This window comes from Triticum dicoccoides, chromosome 5B (assembly GCF_002162155.2).
Source record: "Triticum dicoccoides isolate Atlit2015 ecotype Zavitan chromosome 5B, WEW_v2.0, whole genome shotgun sequence".
NCBI classification, from domain to species: domain Eukaryota; kingdom Viridiplantae; phylum Streptophyta; class Magnoliopsida; order Poales; family Poaceae; genus Triticum; species Triticum dicoccoides.
Window position 1 is genome coordinate 720,310,540 of NC_041389.1, and position 8,496 is coordinate 720,319,035.

At 44.4% G+C, this 8,496-nt stretch overlaps 2 protein-coding genes across 2 annotated transcripts; one reads left to right on the top strand and one right to left on the bottom strand.

Annotated features, from left to right (window-relative positions):
• The first annotated feature begins 582 nt into the window (after nt 1-582).
• On the top strand, nt 583-1,883 carry LOC119312977 (acyl carrier protein 3, chloroplastic-like). Its single transcript, XM_037588776.1, has 3 exons — nt 583-860; nt 1,081-1,203; nt 1,519-1,883. Exons 1-3 carry the CDS (start codon nt 678-680, stop codon nt 1,645-1,647), a joined length of 435 nt encoding a protein of 144 aa, XP_037444673.1. The 5' UTR covers nt 583-677; the 3' UTR covers nt 1,648-1,883.
• Nucleotides 1,884-2,165: 282 nt separating this feature from the next.
• LOC119312978 (ATP-dependent DNA helicase 2 subunit KU80-like) lies at nt 2,166-8,196 on the bottom strand. The gene is made up of 12 exons (XM_037588778.1): nt 8,080-8,196; nt 7,703-7,795; nt 7,532-7,583; nt 6,987-7,118; nt 6,118-6,512; nt 5,672-5,958; nt 4,655-4,850; nt 4,335-4,541; nt 3,425-3,592; nt 2,962-3,342; nt 2,670-2,803; nt 2,166-2,569 (listed from the first exon to the last, which is right to left on the bottom strand). Exons 1-12 carry the CDS (start codon nt 8,191-8,193, stop codon nt 2,509-2,511), a joined length of 2,220 nt encoding a protein of 739 aa, XP_037444675.1. The 5' UTR covers nt 8,194-8,196; the 3' UTR covers nt 2,166-2,508.
• Nucleotides 8,197-8,496: the final 300 nt, after the last annotated feature.

Genomic DNA, 8,496 nt, shown 5'->3' on the forward strand with positions numbered 1-8,496 from the left:
TCGGGCGGTGAGTCGAAGGGGTCTAAATAGGGCGAGGCAATCGGCGGGAGGTGGCCCAATTACTCCATGGAAAAAAAATCTAGGACACACACATCTCATTGCTTGCATGAGCTCGGCGCTGCATACCCCCCTCCTTGCACGATGAGAGTCTTGCTGAGCGAAAACTGTTGATTTGACCGTTCCTGGCGGCTATTGCTAATTAAGTGATGCTTTTAAGAAGCGTGCTATATATGCAGGCCTAACAATGCTCGCATACCATCAAACGGTATAAAATTACGTCCGGGATGCGGGCAACCAAACACGCCCCAGAATGAAGAGTACACGAGCACATACATGGTGAACCACACGTATGTACACACATTCATTCGGCGGCCGGCCGCCAAGCGTGTGTGCGGGAGGTCATGAAGAAGAAGAATCCAAGGGTGGTGCGTGCTACGGCGTTGTTTGGTAATCGCAAGAAGGGACGGGACGGACAACGGTGATCCCTAGGCCAGCCCAGCCCAGGCCAGGCCGGTGTGTGTGGGTCGATACAACCGAGGCGGCCTCGCCGTCCCCGCCACCGCCCCATCATAAAACACACGCGCACCCGCAGCTCGCGGCTCATTCCTCCCGTCACCTAGCTATAGCCTAGCTCCCACCTCCATCGTGCCGTGCCTCAGCTAGCTCATTCAGCCGCCATGTCCGCCCTCTTCGCCGCCGCCGGATCGGCCGTCCTCCCCGCGCATCGGCTCCAGGTAAGCAGCAGCAGCGGCAGCCGCCGGAGCGCGGCCGTCACGGCGTGCTTCTCCAGGCAGCAGAGCTTCCCGTCGATCTCGATCCGGTCGGCTCCGGCGAAGCGCTTCCTCCACCTGGCTTGCTCGGTATACACTCACACACACACTCCTGCATTCTTCTTCCATCTCCATGCTCATGACTGCCTGCACTAGCTAGCGCACGGGCAGCACCCCGCAGCAAAATGCTCCAAGGAGTATCCATCTCCCACCAAGTTCATTCATTCTGAATGCTCTCAACTAGTAGTGCTTTGTCTGATGATGATGTGTCACTGAAGATCCGCTCTGAGTTTCCAAAATCCTTGGACAGGCCAAGCAGGACACCATTGACAAGGTGTGCGGGATCGTCAAGAAGCAGCTGGCCGTCGCCGAGGACACCGTCGTAAGCGGGGAGACCAAGTTCGCCGACCTCGGCGCCGATTCGCTCGACACGGTAACTAAATCCCTCCCCTCGACTAACCGGTGACATGGAGCTACAACTTCATCAGCCTACTCTAGAAAAGCTGGAAACAACACCATACATGTTAGCTTCAGTGAATTCGATCTGACCTTTTTTTTACAGCCTTGTGTCTTCTTCCAAAATATAAAACCAATTCATATGTTATTCTTGCGTGTTATTATTCCATAATGTAGAACCAATTATGAATTGCTATTCTTGTGTATTATTCCATAATATAGAACCATTTTCATTTGTTATTCGGTATTCTTCATAACATAGTGCTGGATCCTGTTGCAAACAATGTTGCAGGTTGAGATCGTGATGGGCCTGGAGGAGGCATTCAGCATCACGGTGGACGAATCGAGCGCCCAGGAGATCAGGACGGTGGAGGACGCCGCGTCTCTCATCGACAAGCTCGTGACAGACAAGGATTCTTAGAACGACGACGGCACGGATCCGCCTCCATGTCCCTGCCTGAATAGCTTTTTGGGTGCTCACCTTGTTGTTGTTGTACTCTAAATACAGATATGAAATGTTGTACTGGCTGAAACTAGTTAGCCAGGAAGAGGGTTCCATGCAGAGCTTGTTTTTGTGTATGCTATGCTATCCCAGATTGAATAAATGAGGGGGGTAGCACTTCTTCCCTGAGGCAAAGATTACTGTTATATGTGCTCTATTGGTGTCACTAAACACTGCTGGGATGTTTACTCTAAGATAACAAATTGAATGCTGAGATTAGATTGCCCTTCTAAATTCCACTAGAATTTCCCCTTTCACGACGGTCATGAATTTACATTCATGCTGGGGGTTCCAAAACAGAGCTTTGATAATGGCGTGTTCGTCGCGACTCATGTGATCATATCACATATCATGACCAAGCTTCAGAACATGAACCATCGCGGTACAGCTAAACTGATGTTAGAATTTTCTACTGACAATGCCACCCAAACCCATGCTACTGTTTCAGTGACTTGGTAATCACTGAAAATTGATCCTGGCAGCCAAAGAAAATGGTATTTAGGACAGGTACGTCGGGTACGACGGCCGTCGCAACCTGGGACTAGAAACAGAGGATTTCTAAATTCCACTAGTAGCATTTTCCCTTTCATGACGGTTGCGAATTAACATACATACTGGGAATCCAAAACAATATCTTAGATGATAGTGTGTTCATCGCAACTCGTCTGCCACACCATCAAATCAGATACCATATCATGACCAGAGCTTCAGAACATGAACCATGAGCCGTGGTACAGTTAGAATTTTCTACTGGCAATGCCTTGAGGAACCAGACCCATGCTACTCAGAGGATATTTCGGTTTTCATGAAGAAGCTCCTCGCCATCTCTTCAGTCACATCGCTGCGTGCAAATAGATGGGGGAAATTAATGGTAAGAATAGGAAGCATAGGATCGTGTTAACCGAATTATCTGCAGTAGAGACGTGTAGGGGTTTCCATACCTGTCAGGCGCTTCTTCTTTGCATATAAGCAAAACATTCTTGGATGAAAGAAGCTGAAAGAATTTCACCACATCATTCACCTTCTTCAGTCTCTCATAAAGCTTAATCACAAACTGGTTATATTCCTCCGGCTCCTAAGAACAAATGACAGATTAGATGCGTGCTGACCAGGCATGTCTAAATTAACTATGTCCACATGCTCTTACTCTTAAATAAAACATAGGACCTATGCGGCTATGCTACACCTGACTACTATACACTGAAGTAAATAACCATAGGGAGTGAGGGTTACCTGTTCGATTATACAGGCCTTCCGCAGAGCAACAAAACACTCGAGTGCCTTTTCGTAATAATCTCCTTGAAGAGAATTCTGTACCAAATTGGTCGTGTACTTCTTCATCTCTTCAATTGCCTTCTGAACCCATGTTGAGCTAGATCTCTCTGCCAGCATGGCTTCAAAATCTTTAACAGGATTTGCATCTCCAATCTTCCCAACCTTCTCCGTTGAAGGAAACAGAACCTCTATCGCCCTAGCCTTCTCTGCATAAGGATCCTCTGGCTTTTTAGCTTGACCATCTGCCGCCGTAGCCTTCTCTGCATTATTTTCTGAACTTTTAGCTTGATCATCTGGGTCAGTATAAGCTAATCTCTCCTGTGTCCGGGCTTTCTTTCTCTGCGATCAATCAGACAAGTTAATGTTGAAGTTGAGTACCAAATTACTGAATCAAGTTTAACACGAAATGTCAATACTTAACCTTGGGGTTCTCCTTCAGTTCGAAAGATTTGCCTAAATTTTGGATTAACGGTGCTCGATAATTAATGACGTCAGGATCTGGCTCGGTTATCCTCCTTAGACAGCTATCGAGCGGTGGTGGATTTGCATCTGGCTGCTTTGACTTCAGATCAAGGTAGCTGTAGAACCTCTGAAGGGGAACAACAGAACCGTAGTCAATGAAACAAGAGATATATATACACAATCATCAAATAGTACAACTAAGAAGCAAATGAGAAGGCAAAGGATAAAAGCAAATTGCTAGCATAGGCTCACCGAAACATAGGTAAACCCCGATGCACAAGGTCCCAATGACATTCCAGATATGTATGATTATTTGATAAGAACTGTATTTCAAGTCTCTTCGTTAGTCAAAGGACCTTTCATCTTTAAATTGCACCTTATTGTGCCTAAAGTTCGAATATTGCTCATACTCTCTTGTTGATTAAACTTGGGTGACAAATGATATGGAACAAAGGATTCAACTACTCCCTCCGATCCAAAATAAGTGTCGTGGTTTTAGTTCAAATTTGAACTAAAACCACGACAGTTATTTTGGATCGGAGGGAGTATCATATTTGTTACAGGTTATTTGATAACTGTATTTCAAGTCTCTTTGTTAGTCAAAGGACCTTTCATCTTTAAATTGCACCTTATTGTGCCCAAAGTTCTAATATTGCTCGTACTGGCTTGTTCATTAAACTTGGGTGACTAATGATATGGAATAAAAGAATCGACTTTCATATGTTAACAGTCCAGAAAAAAAGCTACCACCTCAGAACTGAAAAATAGCAAGTGTGCATCACTAAACAAGATGAGGGGAAAAGGCATATACTAAGAAATAACAAATAACAAAAAATATATAGTTCTTTTAGTAAATTGCAGTATTCAACCTCCAACATGGGATTTGGTGTGAAATCAGGCCTGAGGATCTCTTCCCTTCCAGGTGGTGCAAGGTCTAACATCTTCACTAGGTTATCTGCCGCTTCCTGCTGTTCTTCAGTAGGCTGTGATGATGGTGGCAGGCTGCTGAAGGAGCGAAACGGAAAATCTCTGATGTCCTCAGCAAAAGGCAGTATATTGAAGTAAAAGGAATCTGGCTGCAAGACACAGTAAACAATTGCTTGAACAGGTTCGTAGTTACCCATCAATTGCTTCAAAAAATAGCCACCCATAAAATCCATCAATTGCGAGTTACAAATGAAGTTCATACCACATTGTTCACTGATGAGATGTTAGGTGTCAACACACCAAAAGCGACATTCGCTTGATTTTGCCTCCACACACATCGCAGAATTGCAACCTTGTTCGTTTCTTGCATTGCTCTAGCTAAGGCAGAGACTGCAACAATTGCTTTTGTGTTTCCCGGTTCAGGTACAAAGGAGTTCACATCTTTCATAAAATAGGACCTGTCAAGTAGAAAGGGGACTGCCTTAAATTACCAGTAATATGGGTTTTTAAGTTAAAATTGCAATACAACAAAGATAGTGTGCAGCTCACTGATGAGTTGAGAATTTTTCTGAGATGGACACAAGTTGGGATTTTACCAGATGCTTACCCAACAATAGCAGCAAAATGGATTTGCTGGTTTGCAACGTCTTCAAAATAAGTGGCATCATGAAACTTGAAATAATCATGAATAACAAAGAAAGAAACGCAGAAGTTTCCTCCAATTAATTAGTTCTCACGATTGTAGCCAAGAATAACGTTCCTATAATATGTGGTCACTAAGGAGGCAAGGGTAGTAAGACAGGATGTATTTCTAGGCTCCTAGCAAATCTCTCCTATACTTAAAAAAAATAAAGTTCAGTCAACCATTTGTTTGTCCAACCTACTCTCGTTTTGATTCTTTTTCCTGACATCTCTGATTTTTTCCACCAGTTTTGCCTGAAAACCGCATCAATTATGTTTTCTTTGGTAAACCCATAAGTGCTTACCAAATATAATCCTACTTTTTTATACAAACACATTAACATGGGCAGGTGAATCATGGGATAACCTACTAGAATATTTATGCCCCCATCACAATGCACGTGGTAAAATGGTTGCAATTTCTATGCCTCAAAACGATGGCATATAAAGGAACAAGGAAAAGTTTCAGCTTATTAACTGGCAAAATAGTACAACTGAAGGACTAGGTGTATCGAACTCATTAGTTTCAAAGATAACAATAATGCTGAAGCTTAATAGATATAATGCCAGATGCCAAGTTGAAGGATATCCAATATACCGTGGTATGCTGGATCTATCTGCAAAACCTAGAAGCTTCACACCTTTCTCTGGCTTGAACTTCACAGCCTCCCACTCAGCAGATGATATAGGAACAACTTGAGGACCATAAAGATAGCCCTTGATTCTTTGATCTGGTGGAACAACTGTGTCTGGTTCTAGAATGCTTTTGTACTCATAATCCACTTTGACTTCATGCGAGGCAAACTGATCACTTGGAGGAGCCTTATCAGAATACTTCTTCAAAGTGGGGAATTTCTCCTCAGATGTTTTCTTATAGGCCCACACCTGTTCACAAGGCATCAAGTAGAAACACCGTTGTCAACCAACTGGAACACTAATGAGATAGCGATGTCAAACTAAACTGCAAACTGAATCAGTAATATTTGACTACTGTAGACTTTGTTTAACTGACAGAAATATTGTACGAATTTTTAAACATCTCACCTTGATTTTAAAAGTGGAGCTCACTTCCAGGTCTCCCCTGAAGATAGTAACTGGGAGTACATTTCTTGTCTTGAGAGCACCTAAGAGTGCTGTCGGGGTGTCAACCTGGACTACCTTTGCCACGGACCTATCTCTGAATTGATATAATAATCGGTCATTTTCATCCATTACAGAATTGTGTTGAACCCCAGATTCCCTGAAAACAATGCAGTCCATCTTAATATCATGTTTTTTCATCTGGTCTGCAATAGTGTCCACCTGATCTTCTTTTGTCCCTTGGGGCGGATCCCTTAGCAGATGTTGTGCGTCGGTGATTAGACACAGACGTTGCTTTGCTTTGGTATCTCCGAATCTCTTTATCAGCATATCCAAACCAACAACAATAGCATCCAGAACTTGCTTTAGTCAAGGAATTCCACTAACTGAACTTTATCATAATCAACGAAAATATAATAACAAGGCCACATTGCGCACATCAACAATATGGTAACTAAAAGAAGTAATTCCCTTGTAAAAACAAGGGGGAGGAACTACAGAAGCTGCAAGTGAATTATGAAAGAGAACCTGCTACATAAGGAACCAAGTTTTAGTTATAATTAATGGATGTCAAACTAACAACAGAGGGAACTCCTCAACAAGCAAACACCTTAAGATGATGGGATCAAGAACTACTTTATGTTTCAACTGGGGATATGAACTAGTAGCACACATAAGCGTAGACAACTACAAAAAACCTTAGAAAGTAAAAAAGAAGAGGAGCTCAAAACATGTGTGACGTGCTGATCATGGAAAGTAAGCAAATGTAATAACAGATGGCTCTCTAAACATTAGACTGAAAAGACATAAACACATATGTTATTTATGGATACAGTCACCAGGGGCAGTTCCCTTAGGAAGATTTTCAAGGGCATCTTTTGTTTCTTCGTCAACAACTTTAATATCGTGCTTAACCAGCACATGCTTATAGCCCCCAAGTTCCCTCGCGAGGTCATTGTGTGTTTCTGCATACATACATCAATAAAAAAGTTTAAGTAGCACAGTTTTTAATTTTAAGAAGCATAGAATGCAAGCGAGTCCCAGACAATGTTCTTGGATGTTGTTCAGGACTCAAGCACTGGGATGGCATAGCTAAATATAGTGCATTCAGAACAAATATTCCCCAAAGGCTAGATGCATGCTAAGGAGGAAAACAATAACTAGTTTGATTGTTTTCCATTCTGAATCATAAATACACTTGTTCACCATTGCATTAAAACCTATATGCTGTAGAGTATAACAAGAAAACAAGAAAAGGCTTTCTAGTTAACAGGGCAAAACTGATAAGTAGGAAGTTAGTCACATGATCGACCCGCAATATCTGAAGTCGCAATGTACACGCAAAGTTCTGTTACCACAAATGCAGGATCAGTTATACCTTTAGTTCCAAACAGGACAACGCCAACCTCGTCGCTCCTATGAAAAACCAGCTGCAGAGTACAAAAAACAAAGGCGGTCAGCTAGCCCCAACGGCAGATTTACGGACGCTTGCATTTGTATTGGGTTGGGTCAATCATAAATTTTCGGATGGAGACATCGTGCTGCTTGCCTTCTTGCGCACGAGGGTGGTGCAGACGTTCTCGACCTCCTGCAGCGCCCGGTGCATCGACGGGCCGACATCCAGCAGCAGAACCAGCCCCTCCTGCACGGCAATCGGCGAATCAAAGCCGTCAGCGTAACGCAACAACAATGTACAGCCTGCGGCAGTAAAACACTACTGAATCTACACATGAGCGATGGGAAATAAGGCTTCCCCCCTCTATTCCCCTTGTAGGGCTCAGAAGCCACGTGCCTCCTCCTTCCTAGGACGACGGGGGAGGGAGGAGGGGATCCGATCCAAGGCGACCGCGTCTGTCCCGAGGCGGCCGGCAGAAATGGCCCGTGGTTGCTACTACCAAGACCAGTCGCGGAGGAGGGGCGGCGTACCTTGTTGCGCGCCATGCCGCGGGGCGTGGGGAAACCGGGCTCGCGGCGCGGCCGGCGGCGCGTGCGACGGCGACGGTTCCGTGTTCTGGAAAGGGGGCGCGGCGGCGGCGGCATCGACGTGTTTTCTAGAAGGGAGCGACGGCGACTTAGGGCGGTGTGATGGGCTGAGAGGTCGGCCCGTATCGCTCTCCAGCCCGTACCAGGAGCCTCGTAGGGCCTAACAATATCTCAATTATTTCACCAACAGCCGTATACGGGCAGATTTTTATTTTATTTTACCCAAATATCGTCCAAGTTTATGTCTGGTGAACCTCAAAATAAAAGTTTATCTCTGGCTGGTCAGGCCAACGCCGAGGGCATCTACCCTCAAAAAAAAAAAACGCCGAGGGCATCTAAACATTTACAGAAAGTCTGAAA